General features: G+C 40.6%; 1 protein-coding gene across 2 annotated transcripts in view; it reads right to left on the bottom strand.

The window, feature by feature from the left end:
* Positions 1-7,192: 7,192 nt before the first annotated feature.
* Positions 7,193-24,369, bottom strand: part of Selenof (selenoprotein F) — a 31,733-nt gene continuing 14,556 nt past the window's right edge. Inside the window, exons 3-5 of one of the 2 annotated variants that reach the window (XM_028861219.2) lie at positions 13,629-13,692; positions 9,676-9,725; positions 7,193-8,051 (exon numbers count right to left, since the gene is read on the bottom strand). In XM_028861219.2, the coding sequence (XP_028717052.1) occupies positions 7,920-8,051; positions 9,676-9,725; positions 13,629-13,692 (246 nt within the window). In that variant the 3' untranslated portion in view covers positions 7,193-7,919. The remainder of the gene's footprint in view (positions 8,052-9,675; positions 9,726-13,628; positions 13,693-24,369) is intronic. The other variant, XM_028861220.2, reaches the window with a different exon arrangement.

Genomic DNA, 24,369 nt, shown 5'->3' with positions numbered 1-24,369 from the left:
AGCACTGGCTGCTTTTCAGAGGACCCAGGTTCGATTCCCAGCACCCACATGGTGACTCCAGTCCCAAGGGGAGCTGGGGTCCTCTTCTGGTTTCCACAGTCATAGCAGACAAATGGTACGTAGATAGATACAGACATGTACATGTAGGCAAAACACCCATACTCTTAAGATAGGGGGTAAAAAAGCAATTCCTGTCCTAACCCAGACTTACTGCTTGTGTGTGTGTGGGGGGGAGTGGAGGGTGGGAGGGGTGGAGTCATTCTTATGCTCTGTACTTTGTAGCAACTTCTACTGGGAATTCTAATAAACTCTAAATTCTGAGAATCTATAAGGGGTAACGCTCAAGATTGCCACGGATTTATTAGTTCTTAAAAAGTTGCTTGTTTAACTGAACTTTTGTAAACTATGCCATAATTTAAATATGCCTTGGCTTGTAAAGATGGGGTATCCTTCCATTAGAGTCTTTTAAGAATGTAGTTCCTTTCTAGTTTCGTTGTTTAGAAAGTGTGGGTGATCTTAATGTGGCATCCACTAACACCAATAGAGCAGCATTCATGGCCACGGAAGAAGGAAGGACTGAAAAACTCCAAAGAACTCTTTCAGCTCCCACTTAGAGAAGTTTTAGAGTGTTTCCTCTGAGTGCCCAGGGAGACAAAGGCCCAATGTTCTCTTGAAAACCAGCGTGTGGAAGATACTAACCATGAGGGCTGAGGCATGCCTTGTGTGGAAGATGGGCAACAAGTGTGAGCCCCAAGAGCAAATTTCTAGTCTACTCCAGAACTGGCAGAGAGAGGAAGCAAGCGGCAAACTCAAGCCGAAGGCTGGCTGTTGTAGCGCATGTCTTTAATCCCAGCACCTGGGAGGAAGAGGCAGGATCTCTCTGAGTTTACAGACCAGTTAGCACTATAGAGAGATCCTCTCAAAGAAGAAGAAGAAAGCAGTAGCAGCAGCAGAAACACTCATGGACAACGAGTAAGACAGTATCTGTCAACATCCTCATCTCTCCTCCGGGCTGATTCTTCTAGCAACAGCCGCATCCTAATGGAAGTCTGGAGGCGCTACTTGCTTGGTTTGCTTGATAGTGATCTAGCGAAAGTTACTGAGAACAAATCTTTCAGCATTCTCAAATGTGTCTACTTAAGAATCGAGGTGTTAGATCATATTTTTTCTAGTTTACAAACAATTCTGTAACATCAGGCAGAATAAAATACCTAGCTACACTGGAGACGTTACATTTATCACCTCCTCCATTCTAACTCAATAACTCTGTCGAAAAAAATTGCATTAATTTGAAAAGAGGTATTTTGTTCAGGGCTCATTTCTTACCCAGTAACTTTTTCATGTCTGTTTGCAAATCAATCACAAAACATATTTTACACATTATTGTTCTGCTTACAGAAACTTCTGAGCCAACTGATACTGTTTTCACACAAAAGATGACTTAAAGAAATCTGTTGTCTTTCCTTGAAAACAGTGTTAAGTGATTGTTTAATCAGCTGTCAGTGTATTCTGTGTACAGCCAAACATAAACACAACCCATGTGTTATTCCTACTGAGGAAAATGCAACCATGGCAAAGATACCTTGGGTAGATGGCTTTGAAGAGGAGCCAAAGTCACAGATGGCCAATCTCGGAACATAGGTTGTACATGGAACCTACAATAGTCTACATGTACACTGTCCTTTTCTTTGTAAGTCTTTGTAAATGAAGACTATCAATCACCAGTGCACATAATACTGCAAGGAGTGAGTCAGTAGCCTCTGGAGAAACAGAAACAATGGAACATATTATGTAAATTCTATGGGCTTTTTTTTTTTTTTTTTTTTTTTTTTTCTATTTTAAGGCATTGACTCATGCAGTTGGAAGGGTTGGGAAGTCTGAAATCTACCACAGGGCAGCCTAGCAGAACAATGCTGTCTTAAGTCAGGTCTTCAAAGAGAAGGCCAGCAGTCTAGAAACTATGCTGCAGACTTAACACAGAATTCTATGTAAGGAAATCTTATCTGTGTTCTGAGGTTATCAACTATTCTTAAGATCATTATCTACATTGCAGAGGTCATTTTACAAATGCTAATCACGCCCAGAAAGTACCTTTATATCTTTCTAATGTTTGAAGAGATTAGGTACTGTAGCCTAGCCAAATCGATACATCAGAAGAGATGTTAAATTATTAAATACTATAGATAGTATCCCAGAATATAATGTTCATTTATACAAATTACAGATAAAGTGATCAGATATTGCATACAGGAGACAGTTGTGTAGCTTTGTCTGTTTGAGGGCCCCCTGGCAGTGTGATCAGGATCAATCCCTGGTGCATGAGCTGGCTTTCTGGATGCCATTACCTATGGTTGGACACCTTGCTCACCCTTGATGCAGGGGGACGGCTTGATCCTGCCTCAACTGAATGTACCAGGCTTTGCTGACTCCCCATGGGAGGCCTTACCCTTTTGGAGGAAGGGGTGGGGGGTGGACCAGGGAGGGAGGCTGGGGGGGGGAGTGGGAGGAGGGATGAGAGGAGGATCTGGGGTTGGTATGTAAAATGAATAAGTTTTTTTTTTTTTTTTTTTTTTTTTTAAATAAAAAGAAAAAGTGACCAGATATACACAATTATTGGCTTGTGGAGAACAAGTGAGTGGATGTCCCAAAACATTTTCTCTGCTATAGGGCTGAGGGCCTTGTGAGCTTGGAGGGAGATATTTGTGTCACACTGCAAGTTTCCTTAGCAGTTCAAAGCTGATTAGTTGCTTTGCTTACATTAGATATCTGAAGGATGACTTCATGTTCCTATAGGAGTCACCAGAATGCCTAACAATGGGGCTGCAGTTGCATGTTAAGAGATTCAGGGTTTCTTAAAGTCCCACATGGAAGAAAAATCCTGAGGGCAAAAGAAAAACAAATGGCAAGTCTATCTGCCCTCCCCCACCCCCATGTAGTCCTGGGCTGGAGATGGAGTGAGCAGATGTTATAATGCACCTCATGGGGCCAGAGAGATAGAGATGTGGCTTATCAGTGACATATGCTTGCTGCAGAGGACTTGAGTTTAGTCCCCAGCACCTATATTGGGCAGTTCATGACCACCTGCAACTCCATTTTGAGAACATGACACCTCGTTTGGCCTCCCTGAGTTGCTGCACACATGGGGTGAACCATAGTCATGTAGGCTCATATACTTACACACAGAGAAAACTCAGTCTTGCAGCCGGAGAGATGGCTCAGCAGTGGAGAGGGCTCACTGATCTTGCAGAGGACCTAAGTTAGGTTCTTAGCCCCCACATGACCAGCTCACAACTACTATAACTCCAGTTCCAAGGGATCCAGTGTCCTTTTCTGGATTCTGAGGGTACCCCTGCCCACACATACACATAATTAAAAAAAAAATCTTTAAAACATACCTACAAAACTTGACACCTGCAGTACAGTTTGGATCTTGAACGCCTCCTTCAGTCCTAGTGTTGAAGGCTGGTTCTTAGCCTGTGGTGCTCTTGGGAGGTGGTGGAACCTTTAGGTGAGGCCTGGTGGTATGTTAGGTCATTAGTAGCATGCCTGGAATGGAATGTTGGAATCCCTGGCTTCCTTCTTTCTTTACCTCCCAGCCTCCAAGAGATGTTTGCCAGGTGTTTCCCGCCATGATGTACTGCTGTCATGTCATGGGCTCCAAAGCAACCACAGGCCAGGCATTGTGGATGACAGCATGTGAAACCATGAGTCCAAGTGCCTTTCCTCCTAGAAGTCGGTATCTCAGCTATGCCGTGACAGTGACAGGATGCTAGTAATACAGTCCTTCAATGAATGCCCATTCTTTCCCTTGAACCTGGGCAGATGTGGCATTTCTGGACCCGGGCATTAAAGAGAGGCAGTGGGCCTCTTAGGATGCTTAGTTTTGGAGCCCATTCACCACCCTGGGAGGAAACTCAGGCTGCCTAAGGGAAAGGGACTGATAGCCAGTGTCATGAGCCAGCAGGGTTAAGGATCTAGCTTGGAAGAGGAGCCTCACAAAACAGAGGATCTGCTCCCATGGAGCCCTACTTACAGACAGATTTGTAAGACAATCATTTTGATTAGGTTTTGGGGTGTCACTGCTACAAAAGAAACTTGGCTATAGGGGGTCTGGCAAGTGGGTTCAAGCTATTGTTATAGGATCATGTTGAGCAGAAAATGGTAGTAAGTGTAGCAGTCTGGACTCCAAGTCATTATCCTGATGCACAAGCCAGGAAAAGAGAAAGGACTCTGAATAGAGCTCTATACTTGGAATGATTTGGTGTAGTGGATGGCTGTTTGAGCCATGCCCTGAAGCACCGCCCCTAGTAACAGTTACACCTGCCTATGACCTTGAGGTACACGCCCCTGGGGTGTGGCTGCTTGGGGACCCTTAAGACCTGGGATGTACTTATGCATCCCTCTCTTGGCTACCTCGTGGTTTGGATGTAAGCCCTGCAGTGTGGGACGTAGCTCAGTTTTCCTGGATCCTATGATAAATCTCCCGTGGTTGTGAGTTAGCCCCCAAATAAATTCCTGTGATCATTAAGCTGATTCTATGGGTTGCTAGCGATTTAATTCCAATAACTTAGATCAGGTAAGACCTGGGATCTTGGGTCAAAACACTGGCTTTATGGCACACTTACAATCTCAGCACCCAGGAGACTGAGACAGGAAGATTCCAAGTTCCAGGTCAGCCTGGGCTACATAGTGAGACACCTAATAAATTTCTTTCTGGTTCTGTGAAGAGCTAGATTTGAGATTCATGTTGGTCTGGAGTGACTCACGAGGCTGCAGGAGGAAGACCACATCCTCCCAGAAATTCAAGACCAGCCTGGACCACAAAGGGAGACCCTATCAAAAGCAACCAAGATGAGGAGTAGGGCCCCCGGAGTGTAAATATGCAAATTCCCTTTGTTTCACAAAGCTAGTGAATATTCTAAGGGTTGCGTATACACAAATGAACACTGGAAACTCATTTAACATTTATGCTTAGGTTTGTATTTTCCCTCAAAGAAAGCTGAGTAGTTTTAAAAAGCGAATTGGAAAAAAAGAGCATATTATACATTGAGAATCCTAAAGAGATTACCTTCACTAAAAGCATTAGTCAGGCATAAGTGAGTTCTTGCTGTCTGTCCATGACCTTTACAGGTGAACTTAAGTCTGTCATTCCCTTACAGCTTTGTTCTGAGAATTTAAAACACAGTTAAATTCTTAGGCTGGCATGCATTGTCGCCTTTGCCTCCTTCCCAAGGTCATTCCCACTACTTTCCTCTGCCTCCCTGGGCTCCTTCAGGTATGTTGACTATCTTTTGGGTGTATGAAATGCTAGACTTGGGGCTGGGGAGATTGCTCAGTCAGGAAAGTACTTGCAAGAGCAAGGACCTGAGTTTGATCCCCCAGTGACCTTTTTTAAAAAAAAAAAAAAAAAAAAAGCTGGGTGTGTTGGTGGCATGGTTATAAGCCAAGAGCTGGGGAGGATGAGACAGGAGGATCCCTGGAACTCACAGGCAGTCTACCTAGAGTCTGGGCAAGTGAGAGAGAGTATAAAAACAAAGTTAGGGGCTGGTGGAGAGAGGTGACCTCCGGTCTCTACCTGTGTACATTTATGTGTACACACAACACAATATGTGACACACACACACACACACACACACACACACACACACACACACACAGCACTTTCTCCTACGGCAGAGTGGTCGTCTGGACTGACTGGAGGGAACTTTCCATTCACTTTTCCTTGACAGCTTCTGTTCATCTTCTAGATTTCTTCATTTTGTCACATTCTCCAAGATCCCTAATCACATCTATCTTCTTTGTCACCCCCCCCCCCAAACGTTCTTTGTTATTTTAACCACATCTGTGTGCACTGTTGTGGGCTGTTTAAAGGTTGCCTCCGGCTGGAGAGTGACCACAATACTTTGTGAAGGGCTCTGGTCTCACGGCCCAAGGGACATGAGTAAAGCAAGGAGAAAAGGCTGGTCAAGCATCAGCCGAAGATTTAAAGAGCCCCCTGAAGACCACTTAGTGGAGAATGAAGTTCTTAACGTATTCATCCAAATGGCGTGAATTCCATTTCTGTAAAACTGTCTGAAAGCACAGCTGACTCTTGTCCCTCTGCAGTATCAGTGAACACGGAACCTTTGTTCCAGGAGAAATGAGCAATTACGTGCCAGGAGCCTGAGCAAGATCTCCGTCAGCCTATGTACATACATGTTACATGTTCCTGTTTAGAGAGTATCTACTTTTGATTTTAGAACTGCTTTCAAGTTTCAATCCTCATAACAGGATAAGGCAGTTCTTGCTCACAGGTCCTTATTTCAAAACCTCTGCCAAACTTAGAGATAACTTAAAACAGTTAAAGTTATTAGTAACAAAATTTTGAAGCAGAGAAGTCACCACAGTGTTTGTGAATTTGAATAAGCTCAATCAAGCACCAGGAATTTTGTATAAAATGGCGCTTTTTAGATCACAACGTATACCCCTTTCTTAGTAATCAGTAGTTTTGTTTCTTTAAAAAGCTGTTCTTTGATTTGAATTGGCTGATTAACTCGAAACTCCCAATTAAAATGTAGGCTGGAGCAGACTCTGCTAGGCCAGCTCTGGATACCATGGCTCGGCTTCTTTGATCTCTAGAAGACAATAGACTTTTCAGGCCTCTTTTTAAACATCTCACTCCCCTCCCTCCCCAAGCAGATACTCATTTAACTGGCTCTTCCTGCCCGGAAACCAGTCCAATTTATTTTCTATGTCAATGCCAGAAGTTCTTTTTTGAAGTTCCATCCTTCAATACCTCTATTCTTCTGTCTGTGGTGGCAACTTCTCCGTCCACAAGCGGCTTAATCTCCCTCTTGTTCTAAAATAGCAATAACCACTAAGGAGCAGTGGTACATTCACAAGACCTGGACTGTCAAATCACAGGCCCTTGGCATTACTGCAGATGATCAAACGCAGAGTATCCTTTGCGAGGATCCCTCACACTATTTTGATGAGCCAAGCCATACAAGTTTGTATTGGTTGTCTTACTGACTAAAAAAAGACTCATTTTAGATGTTACATGACAAGACATCTTTTAAATTAATAACCACTCCACACTGTAATTAAAAGCTATTAAGTTCCCAATAGTACAGTCATTTTTGTAGTTTGGCTTAAAAAAGAGCTTACATGAAAAACAGGCACGCATTGAGAAACATGAAAAGAGAAACCAGAGTAATTTCAAATTCAAACATTTTTGAAAGTTTTTATTTATATTTTGGTCCTATAAGTGAACATTCTTAAATGGAACTCTTCTGTAAGAATATTTAAAAACATAAAAATTTGCCAATTATCAGATATACACAAACCCTTACCAAAGGTTTTCTGTGTAATCCTCATTAATGCAAACCTTTATGAGTATTACACTCTTACTGTAGATATTCAATCCGTTCCGTAATAATAAGGCTACAAAAATTTTGTGTGGCACAAATATTTCTACTAAAAAGAAAGCCAGGCAATAGAAAAGATCTGAGGGGCTCTGAGGAGCAGGCACGCTGTTGAGGCTCAGTATAGCTACTTGTTTTGTAGTTTTCTATCAATTACTTTCAACAGAGCACACAGTAAAGGAGGCATCTCCTTTATTACCTTCCCTTACTTAAGATTCTGTTGTTTATAAAACTGGACCAATTATCATAAGCTAGTATTTGCATAATTAACCAGAAGCCTCTTACAAAGCATTTCACTAGTGATATCAACAAGTTCAGAAGAATAGAAATGACTAAGAAATGGGTTTTGGTAAGCCTGCCAGCTCCTTACATATTACAGGCTGTGGTGCTACTTCAACTTCTAATTAGAAGATGAATGGCATACATAAAGACTGACCAATGTAAGCATGCGAAACTCAGTTATTTTCTAGGTGCTCTGACAGTTCACTTGGTAAGAAAAGAACAACTAAGCAAGGTTTATACGCGCTCCAACTTCTCGCTGAGGAACTCTTCCACACTGTCTGTGTTCCACTTGAGGATGCTTAGTTCTTCAGCAATGTTCCCGTTGTCGTCCAAAAGCTTTAGCACAGGGTCTGAACCGCGAACATACTACAGAGACCAGAGATATCATCATTTCCTGCTTAGAAGGAGGCTTTTGACTCTCAAGCAAGATCAAAATGGCTGAATTAACTATGCTAATCATTTTAACAGCTTTTATCTAATCAACAGGAAGTCTTTTACAGCAAAGACTTGAATGTGATTTCAAAAACTGTAAGAATTAAGAAAACTACATGTTATATCCAAAGAGCAAAGTATCTGTTGGTATAGAGATACTTTAAGTGGGATTTTAAAGCCTATTATTGAATGTGGCAGGTATTACAGACATGGCTCTCTCATATTCAGTGATCTTAACACTGAATGGTAGTGACAGACAAATGCAGAACAATTAGGAAAATAAATTGAACACACTTGTTGAGATCAAATCTGTTTCCAAATTATGGAAAACTACAACAAAAGAAATAGCAGGGCTAAGTAAGGTACTTCCTTTCAGATGCCATGCTTCTGTTTCTAAAGAGTCAGTTACTGATTGTGTGGGTGTGTGTGCCGTCTTCAGAGGCCAAAGAGGACCCTGAATTCTCTGGAGGTGGGAGTTACAGGTGTGAATGGCCATGCAGGTGTTGTGAACAGAAGTGGGTCCTCTGTGAGAGTAGCAAGTACTCCTAACTGCTGAGCCACCTCTCTAGCACCTACATGCTTCAGTTTTTAACGTTTTAACTCTAGCTGTGGAGGTAAGGGGCGTTAACAGCTTAGATGCAAGACTGTAAAACATCGGTAGCGAACTTCTGCCCTCCGGGGTTCTCCCATTGTGCTGTAAGCCTGTATTTAAGGCCTCTTCCCTCCTTTAATAAACAGCATCCGGCATTAAATAAATAAAGAAAATAATAATGCTTTCTGATATTATTATCATCTTTTTATGTTTTGTGGTGCTAGAGCCTTGCACATGCTAAGCACTTAGCTTATTCCCAATTACTAGCGGGGTTTAAACTACAAAGTCAACAGTGCGGGCACATGTGTCTCACTACCTCAGAACACAGCCACACAATCTTAACTACAGAATCTAGAAACTACCTACAGCCAGTTCCAAGGGAAGACAAACTGTTGCTGCGGCTCAGATACATAGCCATTGTCTTACTGGCTTTAAAAACAGACTTAATTTTAAATATTATATGACAAAAACTGTGGGTAAGATTAATGACCAATCTCTAGCCGGGCAGTGGTAGTGCTCACCTTTAATCCCAGCACTTGGGAGGCAAGGGCAGGTGGATCTCTGTGAGTTCGAGGCCAGCCTGGCCTACAAAGTGAGGTCCAGGACAGACTCCAAAGCTACACAGAGAAACCTTGGGGGGCGGGGCGAGAAAGATTAATGACCAATCTATTGCCAACAGTAGGAAGTTGTAAGTTTAAGACAATCTAGCCACTTCCAATTTGGTTAAAGCAAGCTTATATAAAATATGAAAACGCACGAAACAGCATTTTTAAAGAAGAACAAAACAGTGCTTTTAATTTCAGACAGTACACCACACCACCCCGACCCAGGGTATTTAGTGAGAAGTTTAGGGCGGGATAATAGCGTCAAAGTCTTTCGAAACATTTGACTCAGCTTTTTTGGTAAATCACAAACTAGTCTTTAAAAATCTCTAGTAAATTAAAAGATCCCACCATGGCCCCTTACCTTGATCTGTAGACCTCTGAACAGTTTGGGCTTATCGCTTCTGACAAAAGCTTAAAAGAAAAAAGAAAAAAAAAAGATTCAAATGGGTCACGTCTAAATCCAAGCTGGCTATGAGATTAATCCAATATGTTGAAAGAAACCCAATACGCCCTCGGTGCAAACTAAGTAAATTTAAACAAATGATGAATAAATGTAGAGCCACCCCTATCTAAATATTTAAGACATTGTTTCAAATTAATCAATATCCCAGATTCCAACGGTAGTTTTGTGGGCTTCACAGAATAATAACACAGCTCAGCTGTGAACAGCTAGGACAGCTCAAAAGAAAGATGAGGAGAAATCAGTTTACCTATACGTGATCCCCATCCTAGAACAGTTAAGCTGAATCAGAAATACCTGGAAGAGTCTTCATGTGATGAAGTTACAAAGAGAAGCAAGGGTGTAGGGTGGTAGGGAGATGCACACTTGAAGATGTGCTTGTGTGGGTTATTCAATGGGAAACCGTCAAATATTTAGAAAAAAACAAGGACCTATATCACCTATATTATAGATGGAGTAAAAACTTAAATTCGCCAAGATATTTATTGTATGTTTATTATGTTCCAGGCAGCAAAGGCAAAGGTACGTAAAATATATATAACCCCCACCCTTATTAATTTTATAATCTGGTGAAGAAGACACTTAACAAATAATCCCCCTAAACTGTGATTAAGTGACTAAAAAGGAGGGGCATGGAAAACTTTCAAAGTTATACAAAGAACTTATTGAATATGAAATATGAAACTCTTCTCTTATGTATGGTCCTAAAGGAAATGTTTTATAGATATTTTTACATAAAAATAGGAATTTCAGGGCAGCAGAACACTGCTATTAACAAAATTCAAGAGTACAAATAAAAAATAGGTAAAAACTGTAAATTAACAGATAAAAAGAGATCTTACAAAAAAGGGGGAAAAACCCAAATAGACTGAAAATAAAAATGTGATGCAGCCAGTAAACATCGTATCTTAGACTACCTGATTGGCTAATCCTATATGCATGCCCGGCAAAACACCACCTAACATACTTCCAGCTATTCCAGCCACCTTTTCAGCCACGTGAGAGACCGCTATGGGAAAAGACTATTTAAAATCTTTCTTATACACCAAGCAGAGCTGTCAGTACATTTAATAATTTCCATTCATTCAAATGCCTTTTAATGGGCTGGACTGAGTGAACAGGCTTAAAAGGAATGCCATGATGAATCACTAATGATCAATCCCAGTAGATTTTTTTCTGCTAAACATAGACCCAGAAGCGTAACTCTGAAAGAGTGGAGTATGGTAACAGGCAAGTCATGCCTTACAAGTAGTAAATGAAGCTTTTAACATTCGAGAGTTTATATATACATTGTATTGTACATGATACATGACAGCACAGGTTCTTCAATGCCATGAAGGCTATGACTTTCTTAGACCTCCTGTCTAATAATAATAAATAAATAAAGGTACCTGTAAAAAATGTCACATTAAGTGAATGGAGTCAGCCTCAGGAAGACCAACATTTTGGCTCCTAGATTTTATAGACTGAGTCTGTACATGACACAGAAGTAGAAGGGAAACTGTCTAGAGAACCAAGGGGACCAATGGGAGGGGAGAGAAGTGGAGGGTGGAGACATGCTCAAAGTGTGTTATATACCTGTATGAAAATGTTATACAGCCCAGTGTTGTGCACACTGGAAATTAAAACAAAGCAAAACTGTGTTTGGGGCTTGAGATTCAATCCCCAGCACCAAGACAAATGAATATTAATATTGTCATCCTCTCCCCCCTACCCCTACCTTGTTTGATGCCAAGGATCAAACCCAGCAAGCCCTCAGGCTAGTGCTCTGGGGAGCCACTCTACCACTAAGATATATCTCAGCCCAAATGCTACTACGTTAACAATAGGCAACAAGCACTTCTGAGTTCAGAAAAAGATTTCACTATGTTGGAGTGACAAAGATATGGGTAATAAATATGAAGGAACTGAACATTTAAAAATCAACTTAAAGATGAAACCGTGCCCTTTTTTTAACATAAATAATTTAGAGACTCCAAAGGGACTTTTTCCTGTTCTCATGAAACATAATTTATTACTATATCTAACATGTTTTGATAGAGAAGGTAAACTGAAGAAGTACATTAAAATGCATGCTCAGAGTGCAAGGGACACAGCTCAGCAGCAGAATGCCGGCACGAATGTATAAGGTCTCGGGCCCCATCTTTAGCACAGATCAAAAAAAAAAAAAAAAAAAAAAAAAATGCTAAAAAAGGCAACAAAATAGTTTGACCTTTAGCCAGTCAGGAACAAAAGGACAGTTTCTCAAGTCCAGTGTGGTGTCTCCCTCTTAGTTCTGAATGCAGTAATGTCCTTAACCCACCAATATAAATACTGAGTCTAATCAGTCAGTCAGGAGGGAAGTCTCACGATGCTTTGCAAGTTATAAGCAAAATCCTGACAGTTTTTATAAAAGGTTGTCATTTGAATCTATAATATTGTTTAATTACTGTACTTTACAATCACATTTTGTGCTGGAATTGTTAAATAAGCAAACAGAAGGTGAAACCCATGAAAATGGTGGGACCATGTACCCTTTCAAGATGAGCTTTGCTTTCTTTTTGATTCTGGAAGAAACTAAGTATCTTAATTTTTAAAATGTAAGAGGAATACCAGTCACCACCATTTCCTACCTGGGATCAGTGAGCACGGTTTGTACTTTGAAGGCAGTTTCACAATATACTTTATAAAGTAATGAAGGACAACTGAGAAACTCTACAGGAATTTAAATATGGGGCATGCACAGCTGTAAGTATGGTACTGGGCAGGGTGGGGGTGGGGGGTGGGGGGTGGGGAGGGAGGTGCAAGAAGACTGAGTTCAACACAGGGTAGTGCACAGCTGCAGGCAGAGTAGTCAGGAGGCTGAGGGAAACATGGAGGACTGAGTCTGTGCCAAAACCCACAACAGATTAGGTACACAAAGAGAGCCGCAATGTATTTCAACTTCAGAAGAAAGCTAGCCATATGGCACATGCTTGTGACTCCAGCTTCACAGGCTTGTGTACAGCCTGTCGGACGACCATGAGACCCAACCCAAAGCACCAGCCAAACCAAAAAGGAGCTGCCTTAAACAGGAGTCTGTTTCATAAAGATGATTTTCTTTTTTTCTCTCTTTTTTATTTTTTGGTGATTTTGAGACAGAGTTTCACTGTGTAGCTCTCTCTGGCTGTCTTGGAACTTATTTTGCAGATGAGGCTATTCTTGAACTCGGAGACCCGCTTAGCTCTGCTTCCCAAGTGGTGGGATTAAAAGCATGTGCCACCATGCCGTGACTACTCATAAAGCTGATTTTCAGTGTAAACATGCAAGGCTAAACTAGAAAACCTTAGTGAAGGCTTCCTGGAGATGTTAGGATTATCACAGTTTGATGTTAACTGTAAGAACAGACTCGACAATTATCTCTTAACATATTTATCACTAAAATTCCCTGTGATGACACACACAACAACTCTCTAATGCATCTCTAAATTCTGTAGTAATTAATTCATGCTGGTTTGTCATACTGTATAGACTTACTTTACCTTAATGCAATGTTCTGTAACTTCCACTAAAAAATATACTAGAATGTGCTATTTAAAGGGATTCTATTTCTATCTGCTAAAAGAAATCTATCCTAAAATTTATACCTGATAAGAATATCTTTCTAAAGAAAGAATCATTTCATGCTCTTCTATTTTAAATCTAACTTATTGAGTTGTATTTGTGTATAGTAAATAACTTGGGTGACATCAATTTCTATTAAAACTCCACCTCTGGAAAAAAGAATGGAGAACATTCATATACTGCTGCAGAGTGTACTTCTGAAAATCCACATTCCTGGGAATGTTTAATGAAATTATTCTTGCAAATGACAATTTTAAATGATTGCTACCTACCTTGGACTTGAGGGAACCTCCCCAATTTTCATCCACAGACTTCAAGGATAGCTCCTGCATACAGCTGTAAAATGAAAACCAGGATACTTACAAACTGGAATAGACTTACAGAGCTGCTCTCTCAGGGGAGAGAGAGCACTTGGCAAGCATGTATGAGACTCTGGGGTTTCATTTCAGGCAAGACTGTGAAGAAGTACCACAATGTAAGCTTAGAGCAGAGCAGATATATAGAACCCCCTACCAAAAAATGTCAGAGCATTATAGACCAAGCTAGAGTTGAAGAGTCCCATAATGGTTTCAATTACTGACACCAATTGCAATTTGAGAATATAAACGCACAATTCCAGAAATAAATGTTTGAAATTAAGCATGTTTGGGCAGCATGCTGAAATATTACTCTGCCCTGAACAAAATGTGAAATTGCTTTTCTGGTGTATCCATGTTATACATGCTATCCGCCCACAAGTCACTTAGTAGCTGTCTAAAATACAGAGTTCCACAACCTTGTGTTCAAATAAGTCAAGTTCAAGAATAATGTTACTGAACTAGGTGGTGGTGGTACACGCCTTTAATGCCAGCACTTAGGAGGCAAAGACAGGTGAACCTCTGAGTTCGAGGCCAGCCTGGTCTACACAGAGAAACCCTGTCTTGAAAAAAAACCCAAAGAATAATGTTACTGGTAGTTCAGACACTGTGCACTCCATACTAGTGAATTCCACTAAGCGTCTCGGATATACCCTCATAGGTAAGATGAGGAGTACATACCATATACTGATGGCAGAGGAACTTCAGCTGTACTGGGAATGGACTGAGGAAGCAATGGGGCTTGACAATGAATTTTAATGAGATGCTTTAGGGAAGTCTTTAGACTGCTTTTAATATCATGTGACCAATGGCTTAATATTAAACAAAAGTCCAACGTTCAACTTCTAAAGGCATTTTTATTTATGTGCAGCTGTCTGAGTGTCTGTCACATATATGCAGGGGGCCGTGGAGACCAGAAAAGAACATCAGGTCCCCAGGAGCTGGGGAGTCACAGGATGATGTGAGCTACATGATGTGGGGGAGCTGGGAATCAAACTCAGATCCTCTGGAAGAGTAGCTCTTACCTCTCCAGCCTTCTACTACCACCATCTCTGAAAAGTAATTATTATAGGAAGTACTGTGTTAAAACAGAAAAACTAGTAAAAATCTCATTATAAAAGACTCATACAAATACTTTTCTTTGATGAAATTCAACTGAAACACTCAGTAGTCAGCACTGCTTTTGTAGCTACAGGAGCAGCACATTCTCTTTGGAGGAAAAACATCATAAAACTCAAATGCAAATCAGTACTGTGAATTCACGTGAGACACAGCCAACAGTAGAGATCCTTTTTCTTGTAGCAGCCAAAGCCTAACCATTCTTTTCTAATATTTATTTTATGTGCATAAGTGTTTTGTCTAGTTTTATGTCAACTTGACATAAGCTAGACTCATTCTGGAAGAAGAACCTTCTTTGAGGAAATGTCCTCATCAGACTGTTCTGTGGGCAAGGAAGTGGTGCATTTTCTTGATGATTGATGTGGGAGGCTCAGTTCACTATGAGCAGTGCCACTCTTGGACTGGTGATTTTGGGTACTATAGGAAGGCAGGCTGCACAAGCCACCAGGAGCAAGCCAGTAAGCAGCATTATTCCATGGCCTCTGCATCAGTTTCTGCCTCCATGTTGCTGCCGACTTTCTTCAATGATGGACTATGGTATGGAAGTTAAGCAAAATAAATCCTTTCCTCCATAAGGTGCTTTTGGTTGTGATGTTTTGCCATAACAATAGAAACTCTAAGACAGTTGGCATGGATGTTTATATACTATGTACATGCCTGGTGTCCTCAGAGGTCAGAAGAGGGCATCAGATTCCCAGAACTAAAGTTAGGGATGGTTGTGAGCCACCATGTGGGTGTTGGGAATGGACCCATGACAAAAAGTTGGTCATGGGTTTTCTAACCAGACAGCTGGATTCCCAAACGATTTATAAGAACGAACAAAGGCAATGCTTCTAGGTCAAATAAAAATAATAAAGAAGTTGTTGTGACATATCACACCAACACAGTACATTTATAAACTTGGTCCGCGTCAGAAATACTCAACACTTTCCAACACTAAGCACTTACTATTTTTCCAGTGACAATAGCTATGGCAATAAATAAACACAATAGTAATAAACCTTGAAATAAACTAATTATTTAAGCACTGTTAAACTAAGATCAAAGTTTTCACACTACAAAGGAGTTGAAGTTTTTACTGTACTGTTCCCTCCAACATTTTCAGATTCTTTTTTTTTTTTTTGTGCTCAGTACGCTGGAAACAATAAGTTCATTATATGTGGACAAATAATGAAGACACTATTCTGAAATGTAATAGAAACTATTTATCAGATTGTATATTTATGCTACAAAACACATTAAAAGTATTACATTGACCCAGATCAAGGGAGAGAAGCTGGCTTATCATCATAGTAAACTAAACTGGCAAACAGACTTCCATACATTTAAATTAGCTATGTGAATTTTAATTATCTACTGGTCCTTTCTGTTGTTTAAGGCACTCCACACCAAGCAGACATTGTCTTTCCATATCTTCTGCACTGTAAGGAGACTGAGAAGCTAACATTTACCTTAAGTTAGCTCTAAAGGAGGGGTTGCTCTAAATGAGAAAATCAATAGTCCACTAAAAAGCTCAATAAAAAGAACCAAAACATCTCCTCATCATTGCATTTTAACTAGGAAAGCTTTGGAGGCAGGGACTAGGTTTCCTTCAATACTGTGATGAGTAGGGTTTGTGGAAATAATGAACAGAATTTGCCTGTAAATGTACAAGAGTGTGCAATGGGCTAATGGTGGTTCTATTAACTTGACAGGAGCTAGAGTCACCACTGCCTCAGGCCTGTCTGTGTGTCTGTGTGTGGAGATTTGGTTAACTGAACATATCCCACATATCAGATATTTATATTACGATTCATAACTGTAGTAAAATTACAGTTATGAAGCAGCAGTGAAAATAATTTTATGGTTGGGGTCTCCACAACATGAGGAACTGTATTAAAGGGTCACAGCATTAGGAAGGTTGAGAACACTGCTCTAAGGGTTTACTCTTTTTAAAAAGATAGTATAAGCTACAACTATGATAGAATGTTTGAATAGTATGCTTAAAGAGTTGACACTAATCTATTAAGCCTTAAAGACTGCATCTACTTTCCATATTAAAGACAAGTGTAAAAACAAATATTTTCAGTTCAAATAAATAGCTACAAAGTAAACTTCAAAACTTTGTTGAACATATATATGTATATAAACATATCTATCAATTAGCTCTGTGATCTTAGACAGGATGTCTACTTAGAGCTCAACTATGAAGTGAGAAATTACTAGTGTGATAGTGACCTATTATGAGGATATTACAGGAATCAATTTACTTAAAGTACTTTGAGATGAGGTCTCACTCACAGCCCTGGCTGGCTTAGAACTTGCTATGTAGACTAGGCTGGGTTTGAACTCAAATTCCCTTCCTCTGTGCCGCCATGCCTACCACTTAAAGTTCCTGAAGAGTGCCTTCATATAGTACAAGTGCCGTTACTGTAAGTGTCTATCTGTACCAGTCAGTGCTGTGCTACACAAGAGGCGGTGTGGGTAATGGTTACAGTGGATCTGAACTGGTGCCAAGCATTATTCATATGTAAAAACGCCTTTGAGAAGAACACTTTTATGTTACACTTAGAGTCATCTGCTTAAGATATTCATATTTTGTTCCCTTTGAAGAAATCAGGTTCTGTAGAGGCCACTTTAAGCAGCATGCAATGTCTTGAGTGATAACAGTGTCATGCAGTTAGCTTAGCTCCCTCTTCAGCCTTCTGTGTTTCACACAGTAGCAGCACTGTGTCTCTGACAGGTTAGCACTTAAGCCTGCCACCTAGACAATGCTGTTCAAGTGGACTTCTGAACCATGCTGAAGTTGCCTATATTTCCTTATAAATTTAAAAGAATTGTTTGGGAGAGAGGAAGGGGAAACTGTGCTTGGGATGTAATATATGAGAGAAGAATTAAAAAAAAAGAATTATTTTGGTGCCCTCCTTTTCCAAATTAATAAAAATTATGTCATTTATTTAAAACCTTTTGTTTAGACCTTAGTTAAAGTAAAAACATGTAATATATTTTTCAAGACCACCAAATAAATGGTAGTCATAGTCTGTGGTAAAAAAAAAAAAAAAAGATTTGATGATTTTAAATAAAAACTAGTAATGGAATTCTATTAGTTGTTCTTCTTAAACTGAAGGTCCAGCAGGGGGAGACCTTAAGGTCATTCAAGTCTTTCATGTTTAAGTCACTCAATTTTTTACAGAAACTCTGTATAGCAGGAATTACTGTTGACATTTTACTGATGACATCAAACAGTGCTGTGGTTTAGAACTTTGGCTCAGTAGTCAAACTGGGATGAATTAGGGTCTTGCACCTAAAAACCCTAGAACTTTGGGCAGGCCTCACTCTAATTTTTTTGTTTGTTAAACAGAGATCAAAGTACATGACAGGCTTCTTCTGAGGATTAAATCAACAGTGTAGTGAAAATACATCAGACACAACTCGTGTAAACACTCAAGTGAGAGTATACGTAATTACAACAGCACTGAAGAAGGAGAGAGAGAGAGAGAGAGAGAGAGAGAGAGAGATGAAACTTCAATTCTCTCAAAAAACTATCCTAAAAAAGAGAGAAGGGGATGTGTATTGTCTGTGGTCTGTTTGAGATGCATGTAAATATCAAGAGAGAATTTGTACATAACGGGAAATGAAATTAGTCCATTCACAAAAGCAGTGAAGCAGAAAGAACAGGGCATTCAACTACATTCATAAACATATTTACTATGCACAATATTAAAGTACAATGCAATAAAATAGCAGAAGATAAACATTATTAATTGCTTTTCAATTATCTGCAAAGATAACCAAGTGAAAATACAACCCTTTATCAAATACCTGAATTGCTGAGCTATGCTACAGATAAAGTCATGGGTAGGCTTCAGGCTCTGGATATGAGGATTTAGTAGAGCTGTGAACCACAGCAAGAGATTCCAAATTCACACAAAAGGAATCTCATCTCAATCTACAGCTTACTTTCAATAAATGAACAAATAAGCAAATAACACACGTTTAAACTGCACTCTACCAACGTGTTGAGGCTGGGGATGTAGATCAGGAGCAGAATGAGTGTGATTATGCAGAGATCTGGGTTTGGTCCCCAGCACAGGGAGGGAAAAAGACAAAAGGAAAGAAAGGGGAAAGAAAAAGGACACAAAAAAAGACAACCACGAAAGGACAAAAGACAAAACAAGAGCAATGCCCGCCTATCTCTGCCTCCTGAGTGCTGGGATTAAAGGTATACCTAAGACACCATTGCCCAGCTTTTTACTCATTTATTTATTTATTTACTTTTGGCCAAATTATTCTTAAACCACTAATATCTGTTATCAAGTAGATTAAATAAGTAGCAAGGAAAATTAGACACTGGTTAGTTTGATTTTTTTTGTAAGGCAATTATTTTTGTATTGTGATCATACATCTCAATTAGTTTTGTTAAAATGTCATTTGTGGCTTAAAAAAATAGTTTTCACCTGATTTGCCATTTAGAAGAGTTTGAAAGGAATATTTTACTTTAAACTGACTTCTATTTCAACTTTCAAAATCTGTTTGTTCTAAGAAAACTGAGGTTTGTGCTGAGGAGGGAGCTCATTGGTAGAGCCTGGCCATTCATTTGAGTTCCAGTTTTTTTTTTCTAATCTGGCCAGATGGTGGTGGTGCATACCTTTCATATCTGTACTCTGGAGGCAGAGGTGTGTGTGTGGGGTGTCTCTGTGAGTTTGAGGTCAGCCTGGTCTACACAGTGAGTTCCAGGACAGCCAGGGCTACACAGAGAAACTCTGGAAAGACCAAAACCAAAGAAAAATCAGAAAAACCCAGGGCTTGAGAGGAAGGTTGATGGTTAAGAACAAGAGTGCTGTGGGATGTTAATGTATGTCCCGTGGGAGCCCTTCTTGGGTTCCTTGTGGTTTTACCCAGCAGGTCTGCATAGAGGATGATTAGGACCATGGGCCTGAGTGCAGGTGTTTGAGATGGTCTGCACTTGGCTGTACTGGGGGATGGTCTGTATGTCAAGTTGCTCTGATTGGTCAATAAATAAAACCTGATTGGTCGTGGCTAGGCAGGAAGTATAGGCGGGACTAACAGAGAGGAGAAATAAAAGAAGGCTGAGGCAGAGAGACACTGCAGCCGCCGCCATGACCAGCAGCATGTGAAGATGCCGGTGAGCCACCAGCCACCTGGCAAGGTATGGATTTATGGAAATGGATTAATTTAAGCTGTAAGAAGTTAGCAAGAAGCCTGCACGGCCATATAGTTTGTATGCAATATAAGTCTCTGTGTTTACTTGGTTGGGTCTGAGCGGCTGTGGGACTGGCGGGTGACAAAGATTTGTGCTGACTGTGGGCAAGGCAGGAAAACTCTAGCAACAAATGGCGCCCAACGTGGGGCAAGAGTTTCTACCTAAAACCTGAGAAAAGATTCTAAAATGGAGCTAAAAACAGCTTCCTAATTGTGTCTCTCAAATGAGCGGCAGCTGCCGGTTTGAGTTACTGGCAGGTTCCTGGTGTGTGTGCTCGACCTGCAGTATGGCGGGAATGAGGCCTCTGCAAGTGGCACATTAAGCTGTGTGGTGGATTTAGCCTTTGCTAGTACAAAACAAAAAAGGTTTCTGGGCTACACGCTGCTTGGATAAAAGCATAGACCCTCAATAGCTCCCAGAGCTGGCGGTGAATGTACCACCGCCATGTTGGGAAACTGAGGTGGGCGGAGCCAGCAGCCATAGCACCGTTTTAGTCTTACAAATGCTGCAGTTTAAAGCAATAGATTCACAATAAGACAGATTCAGATGGAACAAGACTTTAAATGCTTTACAATGTGAGTAAAAATGTACATAGGCTTGGAAGAGAGAGGAAAAGGAACATAGACAGTTATATAAAGAAATAGAAAGTTTTAAAATAATAAAGTCTTTAAAGAGAAAGTAAAAGTAATATAAAAAATAAGCCATGTAAAGATGGATATCACACAGAGAGTCTGGATTATATTGTCTTTGGGATTTTTAACTGCAGAAAGACATTTGATTGTAAAGACTGCTCAGTTAAATCAATGTGTATATTTTAAAGGTATTTCAATTTTGAAATTTATGTCTAAGGATGTTTTGCTTTGGAAAGGAGACTCTGCTTTTGTTCCCACAGAAAGCCAGAGGCTATGGATTTGTTCCAGATTGAGATACATCAGGTTTGACCAGCCAAGACCCCCTGAAGGTCTCCGATGACACCATGGCCCAGATGATCCAACATCCAGAATCGTTTCAAGGCAACTGGCTCAGACGATACAGCCTCATGGACTATTCCATAATCCTAAAATTTTCTTTGTGTCCCCATAAGATACAGCGCCCCTTTCAGCAGGAAGTAGTAAGAGAAGCTACGCCCAAATTCCCAAATATACCAAGCTGGCTTTGGAGATATGTAAAAGTTAAAACCTTCCTTTTTAAAAAAAAGAAAAGGGGAAGTGCTGTGGGATGTTAATGTATGTCCTGTGGGAGCCCTTCTTGGGTTCCTTGTGGCGTTACCCAGCAGGTCTGCATAGAGGATGATTAGGACCATGGGCCTGAGTGCAGGTGTTTGAGATGGTCTGCACTTGGCTGTACTGGGGGATGGTCTGTATGTCAAGTTGCTCTGATTGGTCAATAAATAAAACCTGATTGGTCATGGCTAGGCAGGAAGTATAGGCGGGACTAACAGAGAGGAGAAATAAAAGAAGGCTGAGGCAGAGAGACACTGCAGCCGCCGCCATGACCAGCAGCATGTGAAGATGCCGGTGAGCCACCAGCCACCTGGCAAGGTATAGATTTATGGAAATGGATTAATTTAAGCTGTAAGAAGTTAGCAAGAAGCCTGCCACGGCCATACAGTTTGTAAGCAATATAAGTCTCTGTGTTTACTTGGTTGGGTCTGAGCGGCTGTGGGACTGGCGGGTGACAAAGATTTGTGCTGACTGTGGGCAAGGCAGGAAAACTCTAGCAACACAAGAGGACCTGTGTTGGATGGCTACTGATCTCCTGTAACTCCAGCTTCAGGGGACCTGACACTCTCTTCTCACCTCTTTGGACAGTTACATACATTTGCATATGCCTATAGAGACATACACAAAGAAAGATAAACCTTCAAAAAAGAAAAATAAAAAAGCAACACTGACTCCCCCTGCAATGGTCTTAAGTAAGTTTTCTAGCAGCACCACCCCCAAACCCTCAAAATCTTTCACACATGATCTTAAGTGATGAAAATGATTAAATGTGCAAACTTATACTGTATTCTTTACTAAAGCACTGAACTCTGGGATTTGGTCTGATATAATTTACACACACATTCTGTTCCACATTGTAGAAGGTACTGAGGTCTTTGTGCTCACAGATAAGCACTAAGGGAATCTGGACAATTAAACACACAAGGCTGTTTCTTCAAAGGAATAACCTGCTATCTACCCAGAAGGCTGGGGGTGGACAGAGTTAATAGCCTGGTGACCCTGTGTGCTATCTGTGTGGTGGAGACCACAGCAGATCCCTCCAGACCCTTATCTCAAGCTCATTTATCAGTTAATCTCTAGAATCTATCTTTATGGAAGGTGTCACATGTAGTAAATCTACAGAACCCATCTTTATGGAGGTGTTATACTTACTTTACAAAAAGTTTAAATGTAGTCACATCTGATCTCTATTTAGCTTACTTGTTCCTCAAGGAGATTTATGTGTGCTTTATTGTGCACACAGGAATGAGCTAATTATCACCAGGAAAGTTTTCATTGATTTGTGCTGTTTTCAAATATGCCTAAAATAAACTACTCGGGGTCAGATTCCCTAAGTTTGAACCAGCATTGGGTACTTGGTCATACTGAACTGAACTACCTTCTTGCTTCCTGCAGACTGTGACCCTGGTGGCCGTAGTGATTGCAGAGACCCGACACCATACCAAGTAGCAGCAAACACTCAAAGTTTTCATGTCACTGTTTTGTTATCACAATATAATCCTTCCTGCACCAACTGATAGAGCAGCTGGAAAGAGACTATGAGAACACTTTGCTGCAAATTTTTATCATTAGCAAATCTAATGATTCATGTTATAGCTATTTCCTGTACTCTGCCAACAGCCATCATTACTGTGGTATCTCCAGAGTCCTTCAAATTTTTACTTTTTCCTTGCTTGCTTGCTTAAACACTAAACACATACCTTCTAGAATATCCTACTAGTGTCTTATCACTGCCAATAGCAAAGGTATCTGGCAAGCACCTGCAGATCAAGTACAGCTCTCAGCATCGTGTGAATATTCATTCCTTTCACCCTCACAGCAACCACAGGACAGGAAGGAGCCCCTGGAGAGAAGGGGGCAGGCAACAAGATCAGATCCTTCAAGACACCATTTGAACAGCAGAGGGCTGAGCCCAGCAACCTGGTGCCAGAACCAGGGTCTCGACCACTTCCCCAAACTCCTTCTAGAGTCAATCAAGATGGAACAAATTGCAAATGCACTTAAAACAATCTGGGTATTGTTGCATATGAGTAATTTGGCCAGGCACAGTCTAGTTTCTAGAAGGCTCTCTGGTTTGCTGACAAGGGTGGCTTTCAGGTGTTAACTGAAAGGAGCGAAGGTGACAGCCGGGGGAGCCAACTCCATTTTAAAGAAAGAAGGAGAAAACCCCACCAAACAAAACATGTTTTAAAGCCCGCAGACCCTCAGGCTTCTAAAGATGTGGGCAGGCCATCAAGGAGTATCTTAGAAAACAGTTCAGAATAAAACAGGAATACTTGATTTGTGTTTAACCTCAGGAAAAATCCAAGAACATTTTACAAAATTATTTTTAATTAAATTATTTAATTAAAAATTAAGTTAAGTATAATTACTTTTAATCTGGTGCTCATGTTCACTTTCAAAACAATCTTGGCTGGAGTGGCAGTGCCTGTCTGTAATTCTGGTGCTCAGGAGGCTGAGGTGGTGGGACCAGGTGCTTAGGACAGCCGGGGCCAGAGTGAGACCCTCTCAACAAATAAGCACTATTGATTAAGGCTGATGGTCAGCAAACTGTGCTAGATAATTAACACATCTATTTTTGATACATCCTTAAAAATAAAACATAGAAATGAAAGATGTGTAGTTGTAGCAAACACTTACTACCAAAGGTTTGCAAGTGGGCAATTGCCACCATGGAACGAAAGTTTCTGTTTCTTTTAAAACTTTTATTATTTTTCTGGCTATGTAAATGAAACACACAAATACAGAGCAGTAAGGTAAGGCTCTTTGCATTTTAACTTTTAGTATTCTTAAAAGTAAGGCACGACTATGCAGTTTAGGCTGGCCTCGAACTCAGCCCTCCTATCTCAGACTCCCATGTGCTGGAGTTTAAGGTCTGTGTTCTTAAAATAATTGGGAATAACTCCCAACCCACTGTATCCAATTCATTTCCAGTGAAAAATGGCCTCATTCAAGTACAAAGACTTGTAAGTAAGTGTTCTAAAGGTCGGCGACTTAGAAATACACGATAAAACTAAGACTTCAAAGAGCTCAACTTATTGGCAGAATAAAGGGCAAGTATCTGCCAAGTACTCGAGGAACAGGGAGGAGCAGCTAATCAGGGAAGGAGATG

Source organism: Peromyscus leucopus, chromosome 6, assembly GCF_004664715.2.
Source record: "Peromyscus leucopus breed LL Stock chromosome 6, UCI_PerLeu_2.1, whole genome shotgun sequence".
Taxonomy (NCBI): domain Eukaryota; kingdom Metazoa; phylum Chordata; class Mammalia; order Rodentia; family Cricetidae; genus Peromyscus; species Peromyscus leucopus.
This window is presented reverse-complemented; position numbering and strand designations above follow the sequence as displayed.